Consider the following 14,410-nt stretch of genomic DNA (forward strand, 5'->3'; position numbering starts at 1 on the left):
TCCTCGACTGTGAGTCCGACTATAAACAAAGTGGGAGCAATTAGAAGGCACGGCAACGTCGTCGTTAATAATCACGGCGCGGGCGTCGGCAGATGTTGAGGCGCAGATCGGGGCACAGAGGAGGCGGAAAGTTCTGCACGAGATCCTGGGATCAGCTCCGGAACAGTGCGCAGAGAGTTTCCACGGACGAGCAGCTGCATCCGAACCTTACATCGCGAGTGTTAGAATTATGATGTTTTCTATGACCTCCGAACTGTGACGTTTCCCGCATAGACTCACTTCAACTGTCAAAATGGCGGCGGACTGCTTGTTATTGAGCTGTAGATTGTGGAAGAATACTGAAATGCATTATGGGTAGCGTAGTTTGTTCAGTCTGTGCGAAGGCCCGCCAATAGGAGATTACGTTGCCTACGCCAGTGGTTCCCAACCTTTTTCGACCAGTGTACCCCTTGAGCTGGTTTCCATGTGAAAAGTACCCCCTCTCTCGTGTGTGATTATTCGCCTTAATGTGTACTTATATTTAACCCTTTGTCTTTCTATCTATCCAACTGCTCATTTAAATAAAACAATTATTGTGAGTGTAAAAACATACCTTTTAATGAGACACTTGCGCTTGCTTGTCTTTCATAAGTCTTTCATAATTCCTTTTTTCACTGGGCTCCCCTGTGCCTGCGTCCGAGGCGACGGTAGCAGTAGCAGTAGCAGTAGCGGTAGCAGTAGCGGTAGCTGGACGTTGACTCCTGCCTAGCCATGCATCCATGTTTACAGTCGGCATGCAGCTAGAGTTAGCTAGCTTCGCGAATCGTGCGCGCCCGCAGCAAGAACGTGAACTTTTTTTTTTTTTTTTTTTTTTTAAAGCGCGCCACTTTATAGTCTTTTCATATTATGTGCATTGTAGTGTTACAATCACTGTGGACGAACTGCTACTCATGGAAAATAAACGTATGGCCTTACTAAAATTCATGATGTAATACAATATAATATAGTATAATTTTATTTTTTTTTGTGTGTGGATACTGTAGGCTAATTTATAATCTTTCTGCGTACCCCCTGCAATACCCTCGCGTACCCCTAGGGGTCCGTGTACCCCCGGTTGGGAATCACTGGCCTACGCCTCTTTCTAGCGGTGGCCAATGGGAAGAGGGGATCTAGCGGAGCGCGGGTTTTAACTAGTGGGAGCTCCGGCTGGCTCGTTCTTCTTGTTTTCCTCTCTGCTACTGATCTGACGCGCGTTTATCCTCAGCTGTTGTTCTCCGTGTTAAAATGGCTAAGTATAAGGCGATTCTCCGGAAGGCCAGTATTTCTGTCTTTTGTAATAAATTACTGTGTTAATCCAATCTCAAGGTTTGTAGAACTATGACTCACTGTTCACCTCTCCTTTCTTCCGGGGAGGTAGTTGTCCCCTCCTCCGTGCTCAGGGGATACAGAGACACGATCGGACATGAGCAAAGAATTCCCATAAACGCACTCCTACACCTTGTGGAAAACCGAGAAGAGCTGAAGCCGTCATGTGAAACCCTGTTGTGTGAACTCAGGCTCCTATGCACGTGAAGGCAGGCGAGCAAAAACTCAAAATATTGTGCTTTCCGGTTCAGCGTCTTGCTCAAAGGACCACTTCAACATTTGGACATAGGAAGTCGAACCTGCAACCGACTCACAGAAGACACTCTCACTGTGAGGCTGCAGATCCAAACGCATCGGAGGATGGGCGCCTTTAAACACAATAAGTAGGCATTCATTTTTAAAAAAAAAAAGCATATCGCAGACTGAAAAATAACACTTTTTAACGCCATAACTCAAATAAATACGTTCCCGAGGAGGAGAAAAATGGTGCCGCACTTATCGGCCCGCGCTGTTAATCCTCTCTCATTGTTCCTTTTTGATTTATATTGTATTGCCTCTCCTGTATATCGTTTCTCAGCACAATTTCTCCACTGGGTCATTTAAATTTCCTATTGTTAGGCTTACCTTTACTGTATGATTTAATTACGATCACCTCAAATCGGGGAAAAAAAAAACCACAATCCAACTCCTACAGTGAGTAATTTAATATGCAGCCAAGTGTTGCATCATGCTGTGGAAACAATGAAGTGATTCTCGCCTGATTGCTGAAGGTAGGTAATGAAAAAAAAAAACAAGAAGGAAGCAAAGCCGTTTGCAAACCTTAATAAAGCCTTTTTATTTATTTATTTTTTTTTCTTCTTCCACGTGTCACTGGTTTAAATTTACCTTTACAGGGCGTTCGCAGGCTTCGCTGAATGATTGATTCGGCTCGGTGGTCACGGGTGAGCCGGAGAGAAATGAGGCTGTCATGTCAGGTGAGTTAGCAACCTGATTAAATTGGATGCCAACCTTTTCTAACTTTGATGCATTCATGTTGGCCGTGTTTAATTCATGAGCCTCGTTTGGATGAGAGGATAGAGGGAGAGGGAGATGGAGGGAGATGGAGGGAGATGGTGAGCTGGTAGGATGTGTCCCGATCCCCCCCTGTGTGTCCTTGGGATTTGGATTTGTCCCATTTTCGCAACCGACTGGCGTTGGGACGGTTATCCAATCGCTCCAATCCTCTCCTTTTCAAGTGTTTGATCGCTTTATTCATGTCCTCCTCCTCCTCCTCCTCCCCCCCAGTTGAGACTTCCTCCCTTGTTATCATCTCTGCTCCAGACAAGAGCAGAAGGAGGCAATGGAAACATATCCTCCATGTCAGAATGGAAACACAATGCAAAACGTGACGCGTCGCCCATTTTGGTAGCTTCCCGCTGATAAAAGCCATATTATCATATAAAATTAGAATTTTTGACATGCTGGATCTTTTTTTTTTAAAGAATACAAAATATAGTACCCTGGCATATTACATCTAACCAGCCTCGACACCATCCGCCATTCATTCTCTTCAAGCACCAATAGAGGGAGGAACCCATTGGCGTTTGTCTGAATTACCGTTTCTCTTTCAAGGTAAATACATCAAAGGCATTTTTTGTTGATTAAAATGACAGACATGCGAGCTGCGATTCCTACAAACCTCTGTGCTGGCTGATTTCAGGGCCTCTTGTAAGGCGAGGATGAAATCTTCACGGCCCTCACACTGATCAGAGTCGCCCCCCCCCCCCTCCCCCCCCCCCCCCACCCCCCCCACTCCACGCCCATTGTTTGTGCGAGCGAAAGCATCCCGAGCTCTTACGAGACATATCTTATGCATTCAGCTCTTCCGCAGAGCCGCTAACAAACAGTGCAGTGACAGCCTCCTCTTATTTCTGTTGCTCTGATGTGAATTCCCCTTCAACATTTTCTCGTTCCCTCTCACCTTCCTCCTCAACATTTCCATCTTCGTCTATTCCCATGATGTCCTCTTTTCTTTCCTTCCTCCCCTCCCTCATTCTAATTTGTCGAAGGCGGGCAGAGGGAAGGATGAATAGTGAGTCCTTGGCCTCCCTCCAACTCACATTTTCAATATCCATAGGACATTTTAATGGTCCTCCTGCGAGCGGGCACACACACACACACACACACACACACACACACACACACACACACACACACACACACACACACACACACATACACATATATGCTCGCATGTCTGTGCGGGTGCATTTTTATGTCGAGCCTTGCCGGCCCGGACGTGTACTCTTGTGCTTTCTGCCCACTTGTTGTACGGCTGGCCTGCAGAATAAATACATCAGACGCCGGGGCTCAAAAGAACCCATTTGTTTTCCTCCGTGGAGGATGTGAATTATTTAAAATGAAAGCTGGGGCGAGGGGTGACGTGGCCAGAAAGGAGAGAGAGAGAGAGAGATGGAGGAGGATGGATGGAGGGCGGCGAGGACCAGATGGGCCGGGGGTTGGCACGGGGCCAAAAAGGCGGCTGGTGCAAAGAGGGGAGGGGTTAAAAAGGGGGGGATGAAAGACAAGGTAGCGACACACATCTCGTCTTAGGAAGCAACAGGAAGTTTGATTAATAATTCTGGCCACTACTTTTAAATAGAATCGAGGATCCCGGACCCCCACCGCCTCACCCGAACCAGGGTTTGAATCTCCCCCCCCATTCACAAACTGTCCTTTAATTTCCTCTCCTCCTCCTCCTGCAGAAAGTTTTCTCTTTCTCCTCTGGTTGCTCAAGTGGAACTGCTGGGTTCTCGTGTGGAGAAGTGTCTCGAAATAAAACGTTATTAAACTGAAACAGATAAAAAAGCTAAAAAGTTCAAGCATTCTTCAAACTTTAATTGTTATAATTATCGCCTCTGGCTAATAAAAAAAATGGAAAACACACTGATTTCATGAAATATTCAAATGTTTTTTTTTTTTTTTTTTTTTCAATATACGTACATGGCTTGTGAGCTGAAATTGTGAAGGATGAAACTAAGTCTGGCCGATTCTCATCTGTTAACCTGCCACACGCTCATGCACTGAGTCTGCACACTGCACAGGGGAAGATTAAAAAGAAGTGAGAATTTAAAAAAAAAACGAAATGTAAACAGAGAGAAAATGAGGAAAGAAAGCAAACAGTCGTGTTACAGGAAGTCGTGACGCACTGCTGAGTTCAGGAGGATAGAAGTTCTTTTTTGGGGGTGATGTCGGGGGTAAATGGTATCAAGGGGGGGGGGGGGGTGGGAGGGGAGGAGAAGGAAGGCGTGCGGTAAATTACAGGGGGAAGGAGAGCAATAGGAAGGAATAGCAGGGTGGTGAGTGTGTGCGAGCGGCAGACAACAGAGATAATGGCAGAATCCGCTGAAGGCATGCACCGCACTCCATAATTATATAGAAAGAGCAGCCTTAATTAGAACAGGATGGAGCTCATGAGTGTGACAGAAACACACACATGCACACGAATCGCAGCGTTTGCGAGGTGAATCATTACATAATTTATTTTTCCCCCGGTCTTCTCCTGCTGGTGGCATTTCGTAATGAGAGTGAAGAGCGTGTGCGCTCATCAACACCAGCGCATGCAGCATACATTTGTGAATTGCATGCAGGGCGAGGGGATGCGGCGACGACGCACGCATATAAACACAAATATAACTCAGAGGTCGAGTCGAGAAAGTTTCTGCACATCACTTTTGCAATTTGCTGTACCTTTGTCCCATTTGAGGACACCGAGAGGGCAGATTTGCTGTTTTTAAGAAATGACAATAGCTCCATATTTTTCTACAGACGCGAGTCAAGAGGCGTCAAACACAAGGACAAACTCCCATCTGGCTAAACCACCAGGAAAACTGTCAAAATTTCAAAGAAAACACAGTAGAAGACACAACACAACACCGAGCTGAAATATCGGCGATGCTGCCATAAACGCTAGCTAACTAGCATTAGCCTCAAAGCCACGCTATCAGGGTGAGTTTGTGAAATCATGCATACATCAGCAGCTATAAGAGAAGTTTTTTTTTTTGGGGGGGGGGGGGGGGGGGGTGTTTCACTGTATTTTGCTCCAGAAGTTTTTAATCAAAATTGGCTCTTTGTAGATGACCGGTTGCTTTGATCTGCGATAAGAAATTGCCGCGGAGGCTTTCCGCCCGTCCGCCCCTCGACATTCACCGTCAACAAAAAGCCGGTTTCTTGACGAGGAGCTCTTTTTACCATTTCACTAAAGATCCTGTTGACTGAAGGACGAGCGGCGTCGTTAATCTCGGAACCGACTCGTTCGAGCTGACAGCAACATGAAAGATGCCCACATTAAACGTGAGAGTACATCCACACGCGCCCGTGTAGCGTTAGCAGCGCTAGACTGAGGCCTTGGACATGCTGGGTGCTTGGCTGTACTGCTGCAGCGCGCATGTGTGTGTGTGTATGTGTGTGTGTGTGTGTGTGTGTGTGTGTGTGTGTGTGTGTGTGTGTGTGTGTGTGTGTGTGCCCCCACGGCGGCACAGAGTTATAACTGCAGTGCTGCTACATCCATCCCCATCTGTTTACAATGAGTCTTTAATAACAGCCATCAATATGAGCTTGTTTGACTCCATTTCATTAAAAAAGATGGGAAGTACGAGGACAATGGATCTGAGGTTGGAGAGAAAAGAGACAGAAATAAGCTCATATTACAAGACTGGGGGGAAAAAAATAAAAAAATAGCTCAGTCACAGTGAGTTGCATTGAGTGCTGCCGGTTATGTAATTCTGCTATGATGCATGTGTCAGACAGGCAGATTTAACCTCTTTAACACGAGCGCTAACGTGAAGAACAAGATGCTGCAAATGCATCTTTCAAAACAGGGCTTGAAATCTTCCTGTTGGAATTGTTTTGCCCGGTTCAGATCGTCCTTTGTGCCATTTTCTTTGTTCAGCTGCTCTGGGTTTACACTGCTGGGAAGCCTCTCCTAACACAATGATATTTTCTCTTTCACATGCTGTTCTTGACCTATTTGCTCTTGTTCATTGCCCCTTTTTTCCACTTTTACATGCAATTATCTAGCGGTCAACGAAAAACATAAAGGTATCACATGACTTATTAGCTTATAATGTCATTTTCTGGATTTCAAGAGGAAAACCACAAACTTTCATAGCGTCTTGGGTCTGTTTACACCACAACCGTGATCAGAGTCCCTGAAAATACAACTTTTTGAAAATACTCCAGATCGGAAACTTCCAAACTTTTGCTGTTTTTTCTGCTGTATGTTTATAGAAAAGTGCACGTCATTATCAATAATGATAAATTACCCGAGGGACTGGTACTCACCTCATTTGTTGAGTAGGTTTCTGTAATCTGGTGCGACTGTTGCATCGCATGTGGTAATAATCCTCTTCTTGGGGCCGCGTGACACTATCTGCTTACACCATTATCAGGAGCTACTCACTGGCTATTCAATATTATTGACCTGTACTGAGACACTTAGCGCATTTGCACTCACTCGGTTAAACAATTGCACCCAGGAGTAAATAAGACATGGTTAGGCCAGGCGGCGTGGGGCGTACACGAGCGCGGGGCATTATGGTTCTCGCTTTGTGTTTTAAAGTATCGCGCCGCACGTCGTCCAAACCGCAAAGTGCATAAAAGTGATTGAGACGCATTCTGGCGAGCGCAGACGTTTCGACACAGGCGCAGGCTTGTGTAATCTCACGATCCATCTCCATCAGGCGCAACACAAAGGCCCGCAGGAATCAGATACCGTGCGTGTGTGTGTGTGTGTGTTTGCAGATGACACCGCGCTGCTATGTCCATGCTATATGTGTGTATGAGCAGTCCCAGTGCAATTCCTCAGTTTAGTGGAGCATTACTGCTGATCAATAGCTCTGGTGCGCTGGGAGATGTCGGGGCTTCGGCTGCATATTCATACCATTACAGCCAAAGTGAAGAACGAGCCACTGCAGGGAGAGAGAGAGTGTGTGTGTGTGTGTGTGCACCGCTCTCATATAATGACATTCTCTGTCACCCAGTAGATCACACCGTTAAAGGCAGAGCACTGAAACAAGCAGCGGGACTCGACTCTCTCTCTCTCTCTCTCTCCAGGCTTCCCGCCCCACCGTCCTCGCTCTTCTTTCTTTCCCTTTCAAATCTATCTTTCCAGCCTCCTGTCACGACTTCCTAACTCCCATCTATGCACGTCTCCTCGGCCGCCCCGCCGGTTCGTCCATCCATCACATTCTAACGCTCGGCTTCCAGTACCCCCCCCCCAAAAAAAAAGCATCGTCGGCGATTACAAAAAGCAGGTCAAGCAACACATTCTCTGTTTGCGCACAAAGCCGACTGCCAATACCGTTGAACAGTTCGTATCTCCAACTGTCAAACACTTAATCCCAGAGCAGAAATTCTGCAACGCCGGCCAAAGTCTTGCATGACTTATCGGCACAGTTGCTTCTAGGAACTTTAGCGTGGATGCGTCTGCCACTGAAATCCAGATTTCGGCCCTGAACTGTTGCTTCCGAGCAGTAAAGCGCGTTGGCAGGAGAAACAACGACTCTCCACTTACGGCTGAAAGGACGATTCATTACGAGCAAAGCCTGTGTGTGTGTGTGTGTGTGTATGAATGCAACTTTCATTTTCTAAGTTTGCTTCTCGCGGTCAGCTTTTGTTCTCCTCTGCAGACGTACAATCCCACAACTTGTACCACTTTGGCAGGTTGTGTAACGCCCGCGCTGGGCCAGATGTAGGCGTGTGCATTTCGCCCACTGGAAGCCGTCCACACACAGGAGAACAGCTGCACTTTGATCCATTTTGCCACATCACTGGATGCTCTTCACCAAAGCCCGAGCAGCTGCCATTCTGCGGCTAGTTAAACCTCCCAGATCATTATTTCGGCTCATGCATTTTGAAATAATCATAGCTCCGTTTCAATCATTAAGCTTCAAAGAGGTAATCAACATTTTTGCTTTATTGCACTATTAGCGAAGCCAGTGTTACAAGCAGCTTTGCTTGAAAACGTTAAATTCGAGAGAAACCAAAGGGGAGAGAAGGAGGCCGTGCATCTGCACTACATGACTCCGCTACGTAAATGAATTAGCCTGAGGGTAAATACTGATTTATAACGTTAGGGTATGAATAGTTCGAATAGCCAAACCGTCTTGTCGGCTGCTTTATCCAACTCAGAGCTAACGGGGCGCTGGAGCCGATCCCAGGTCGTCAGTCCATCAGACACTCACATCCAGAACAAAGTCCACAATTAACGTCAGAAGCACGATTTCCTCTGTGAAAAGTCCCAAAGTGTGAAATTCTTTCCAGCACAGTGATCCACATCATGCAGCCCACAGATCAAATACTTATAATCTGAGTAAGGCACGGCCATTACTCTCACACACCGACGGTGAAAGTCACAGAATTCCTTCTCAAACTCTATAAAGATGTCTTTACTCCAGATGTTAGATGGGAAACGTGAGCTACACTTGGAACAATTAAGTTAACGTCCTTTTCAGGAAAGTAAAATGCGTTTTTAAAATTGTTTGAAAGTGAAAACGGAAAACTTTCATTGTGCTTTGGGAGCGTCGGTCGTGTCGTGACTCCCAGTACATACTCTCCTAGGACTTGGGACTTTTATTTTGTCAGTCGCCGTGACAACAATGCACCGCGTGCTTGCTATTGAAAACCGAAAACTGCTCCCGCTGGTGGCTCAACATGAAAACTACATCGTTTTCAGCGTTTCTGCTATTCCCGCGGAAACAGCCATAGCCATGTCAACGTGGACTTTTCTGAAACAAGCGCAAAAATGATGCATTTTTCACTTGAAACGTTGCGTTTCCACAGAAAACGTCCTCAAATAGTTGTGCTTCCAGCGCCTCCGAGCACCGTCGTCGTCTAAACGTGGCCTGAGAGACTCTGACTGGGTGGGATTATTAAACCTGCAGCTCCTGTGGGGGGGGTTCTGGTTGCAATGGAATGAAGGGAAATGCAAGAAGCACACAGACACTCTCATGAATCCGAACAACTTCCAGTACTTGAAGGATCTGCTGCCGACAGACACACCTTCAGTAGAGTCTGTACGTCAACATGAGGAAGACCCTACATGGCAGTTCGTCATAATGTTTTGGCTGAGGGGTGAAATGTCTGATGTATTAAATGGCTGCAGAGTAATAAAGCCACCTTGACAGAGACATGGGAGAATGTGACACTCGACGAAGCACAATTTTCCCCGAGTTTAGTCTTAAAGCGCTTCACGCTTCCAGCTTGCAGATTCACCCGTTCACCCGTTCACCTATTCCCGGACGCCGCTGAGCACTCGCCACTCGAGGCCACATGGAGTTCAGGGTCTCTGCCCGAGGACATTCCAGCGCACTCCGTCACACGGCGAAGCAGAGACAGGAAGCCACTCGCCTCCACAAAACACGTTCGACATCCACTCTTCACTCCATTATCATCAGTTTCCTCATCTGGCGGTGATTATATTTTATGCATTTGGCACTTTATGCAGCGAGCCTCTATTTTACCCTCTTTTTTTCTCTTTATTCCTTTCCCTTTCCTCTCTTGAAATGTAATTACTGTATTGGCAGGAAGCTCAACAGGAGAACATGGCTCACATTTCTACTTTAATGCCTTGTTTTCTTTATGTAGCCTCATCCAATTTACCGGGACGAAAAAAAAAAGCCCAAAGACGCAAACAGCTAAAGAAATATCTCAAATTTGCAAAAAAGTACACACTGCTGTAAATTTGGACTTTACATACACGCGGACCAAAAAAAAAAAACCCAACACGACGATTGTTCTTTTCCAACACGAGACCGCCGCGGTGATTTCAGCGGCGCTGCTAAAATTGCCGTCTCATTTACAGTCAGCTGCTCGGTGACCTCCGACGCCCACGCCGCGTTGCACAACAACGCAAGATGGGGTGCGAAAAAGCGACAGCGACAGTCGGCCGATCAAACTGCTGCTCTCAGTATGAGCAATCGTGACAAAACATTCCCGATACTGTGCTGTACGTCAGAGTCGGAACAGCTCACACCGCCCACCGGCTCCTTAGCGCCAAAGCTGCTTCGTGTAGGTGTGTGGTTTGGTTGTTTCGTGTTTGGTTTTGTTTGTTGAGCGTCCAGGACATTCAGGCTGCATTGTTACGCGGAATGGAACACAACCATGTGAAGAAACAAACACATTTAGGCATTGAGTGCACGTACACGCTGCTGTTCACACAGCACGCCGGGCAACGTCGGCGTTTGTGCGACACGAGACGAGGCACCGCGGTCCGATAAATCAAGGTTCTCGCTATTGATGTCGGCGGGGAACAAAAAGCAGGCGCAGACTGAGCTTGAGAGGAGCCATTTTGTTTCTCACTCTTGTAAAAAAAAAAAAACACACGAGCGGGGTCGGCGTTGGTCTCGTCTCAACACTGGAGAACCTTTTACCTCTCTGAGAGGAAATTATTACCAATGATTTGACCTTTGTTTGTGAATCCATCGACCCGCCTGCCATGACGTGTCTGCCTCTACGTTTCTACAGTTTGAAATCTTTCTCCCTCCTCATATGTCAGTCAGTCCAGTCAGTCAGTCAGTCAGTCAGACAGACAGACAGACAGACAGACAGACAGACAGACAGACAGACAGACAGACAGACAGACAGACAGGACAGACAGTCAGTCAGTCAGTCAGTCAGTCAGTCAGTCAGTCAGTCAGTCAGTCAGTCAGTCAGTCAGTCAGTCAGACAGACAGACAGACAGACAGGACAGACAGACACAGACAGACGACAGACAGACAGACAGACAGACAGACAGACAGTCTCTCTCTCTCTCTCTCCTCTCTCTCTCTCTCTCTCTCCTCTCTCTCTCTCTTCTCTCTCTCTCTCTCTCTCTCTCTCTCTCTCTCTCTCCTCTCTCTCCTCTCTCTCTCTCTCTCTCTCTCTCTCTCTCTCTCTCTCTTCTCTCTCATCTCTCTCTCTCTCTCTTCTCTCTCTCTCTCTCTCTCTCTCTCTCTCTCTCTCTAGTATGTGATGCTGAATGTGAGAATGGCTGCCTGTGTTCCATTGTTCATCTACTGTGTGTTTTGTAGCTACACCGCAATTTCATTGTACCATGTACAATGACAATAAAGCTTCTAATCTAATCTAATCTAATCTAATCTATATATTATATATACACACACACACACAACACACACTCATGCACGGAGGATTAAAAGAGATCTACTTCTTCCCTCCACTCTTCATGTTGATTTCCACGTGTGAATATATGTGTGCACTTAAATTTTTTCTATATATTCAAATGAGTACATTTTTTTTTTTTACGTTTTGCACGTATCTGTATTTTGTGTATCTCTTGACACGTCTGGAATGAATGAATAATATTTGCGTTTCCATAATGAATGAATAATATTTGCGTTTCCATACGGATCGCTACATCTTTCCCACGAATCTCCACATTTCCATACACCGTGTTTCTCTGCACGAATCTCCACTCCGATCTCTCTGCCCCCTAGCAACATGACAAATATCACAGACGCAGGCCAGGCGTTCTGAGTCTTTGGAGGAAAACACAGTTTTTTTGGGGGGAATGAAAAATTAGTTTGCATTGTTTACTTGCTGCTTTTTTGTCCTCGTGGGAGAAATCCATCACAGCTGGATTTCCCCGCAAAAGACTGAAACTCCCTCCTGCTGTTTAAACATCCATCCTTCTTTATCTCCGCTTTCTTTTTCTACGCTCCCTCTGCTTTTTGTTCCCCTCTCTGCGTTTCCCAGCGTGCCCGCCGCCACCGCCGCCGCCGCCGCCGCCGCCTTACCTTCACAGCTGCTGTGCCCCTCCTCGTAGCCGGCGCTGCAGCCGCACTTCCCGATGGGCACCAGCCACTCGCCCCTCGGCGCTGCAGTGCATCCTGGGGGGGCTGTCCGTGTCCACCTCGGAGTTGTTGACGCAGGCGCCGCGCACCTCCACCAGCGTGGCGAAGGCCGCCTCCGCCACCGTGTCGGGGAACACCGCCAGGTTCTGCACGGTGGCCAGGCAGCGCTTGTAGTACACCCGCACGGCCACCAGGGCCACGCAGGCGCCCACGTCCTGGAACGCCAGGTGGAAGCCCCTGCGGTTGAGGTGGCCGATCTCGCGCACCTCCGTGTTCAGCTTCATCTTGCGCTCGCCGAGGTCGCCCTGCGTGAAGCTCTCGTCGGCGGCGATGGTGTCGATCTTGGTGTAGCGGTCCTCGCGGGTCACGCCGCCGAGGTCCCGGTCCGACTCCGCGTACAGGAGGTTGAACGTCTCCTTGCAGGTGCCCGCCACGCCGGGGATGCTGTTGCAGTCGCGCAGCGTGAACTGCAGCTCCACGAAGATGCGCTGGCCGCCGCGCCGCGCCACCCAGCCCGTCTGCAGCCAGTTGTTCTGCTGCGTGGGCTCCATCACGTTTGCACACCTGGTACGTACGGATCGGCTTGTACTTCTCGTCCACGCCGCTGATCTCCTCCCACTGCGGGGGGGGGCGAAGGACAGGGGGGGGGGGGGGGGGGGGGTTAGAGAGGGGACGAGACATGTGAACGGAGGAGGTGACCGGAACAGACTGGAGGAAAATTAACAGAGAAAATCGTGGAAGGCTGGAAAATATTTAGATCACTGTGATTACTGTATTATTAAAAAGGAAAAAAATAAAAATTAAATGTATGTAGCACTAATAAGGGTATTGTATGTTTCTCCCCACCAAGTCTTTCTCTGTCTTTCCTCTCCTCTCCTCTCCTCTATCCTTTCCTTTCCTCTCCTCTATCCTTTCCTTTCCTCTCCTCTATCCTTTCCTTTCCTCTCCTCTATCCTTTCCTCTCCACTATCCTTTCCTTTCCACTATCCTTTCCTTTCCTCTCCTCTATCCTTTCCTCTCCACTATCCTTTCCTCTCCTCTATCCTTTCCTATCCTCTCCTCTATCCTTTCCTTTCCTCTCCTGTCCTTTCCTCTCCTCTCCTGTCCTCTCCTCTCCTCTATCCTTTCCTCTCCTCTATCCTTTCCTCTCCTCTATCATTTCCTCTCCTCTCCTCTATCATTTCCTTTCCTCTCCTCTATCCGTTCCTTTCCTTTCCTTTCCTCTCCTCTCCTCTATCCTTTCCTTTCCTCTCCTCTCCTCTATCCTTTCCTTTCTTCTATCCTCTCCTCTATCCTTTCCTTTCTTCTATCCTCTCCTCTCCTCTATCCTTTCCTCTCCACTATCCTTTCCTATCCTTTCCTCTATCCTCTCCTCTCCTCTCCTCTCCTCTATCCTTTCCTCTATCCTCTATCCTCTCTCCTCTCCTCTCCTCTCCCCTCCCCTCCCCTCCCCTCCTCTCCTCTCCTCTCCTCTCCTCTCCTCTCCTCCACCTCTGACTCTGGTTTCTACAAAGTTTCTCCTGTTGGAGGACTTTTTACTTTCCACAGTCACAAACTCACCTGCTGCTCATGTGGATGTTGGGCTTTTCTATTTTCTCTATAAAAGCAAATTGGAACGACTGTAATGTATTTAAAAATGTCTTTCTATTAATACAATTTTTTTTTTTTAAATGACCTTTTGGTCCAGTAGCTCTGCATTATGTAATACAAGGAATGGTGCAATATGTATTCATGTAATAAATGTTCAACTCAATATGTAATAATGCCACATGTTGCAATACAATTATTGAATGTATTTTGTAATTAATTTTGCTGCATACCATAAAAAACTTTTTACACATTGCAACAGTTATTTAAAAAAAAATAAATAAAATAAATTGTGGAAGGAACCTAAAAAGAGAAAGATACAAGTCGTGATGTACCGAGGGGAACCCGGCGGCGCTCGTTAGTTTACCGACGACTCGTCCTTTAACAAAGTGGTATCGGTGCTCCACTTTACAGTCCAATGACTTAATCTGACGAGTGAGTGTGAGGTGCTAGGAAAGGAAAAGGAAAAGGAAAAGAAAAAACCTCCAGATTTCTGAATCATGTCACGAAGACAAACTGCTCAGCCTCGGCCATCACGTCAGCCTTAAGTGGTGTTTCTCAAACTCTGGGTCAGACCTTAGTCATCTTTTTCTGCAGTTTGTCTTTTTTTTTTAACCTCAACTCCCTCTGGCACGCAAAGCGATGGC

General features: G+C 47.1%; 1 protein-coding gene across 1 annotated transcript in view; it reads right to left on the reverse strand.

The window, feature by feature from the left end:
• The window catches only part of epha10 (EPH receptor A10), a gene marked incomplete at both ends in the record, with an annotated part of 221,563 nt that overhangs the window by 148,657 nt on the left and 58,496 nt on the right, over nucleotides 1–14,410 (reverse strand). Inside the window, 3 exon segments of the mRNA XM_080515523.1 lie at nucleotides 12,120–12,192; nucleotides 12,194–12,733; nucleotides 12,735–12,794. Coding sequence (XP_080371649.1) covers nucleotides 12,120–12,192; nucleotides 12,194–12,733; nucleotides 12,735–12,794 — 673 coding nt within the window.

The sequence above is a fragment of the Blennius ocellaris genome (assembly GCF_963422515.1).
Source record: "Blennius ocellaris genome assembly, chromosome: 20".
NCBI lineage: Eukaryota > Metazoa > Chordata > Actinopteri > Blenniiformes > Blenniidae > Blennius > Blennius ocellaris.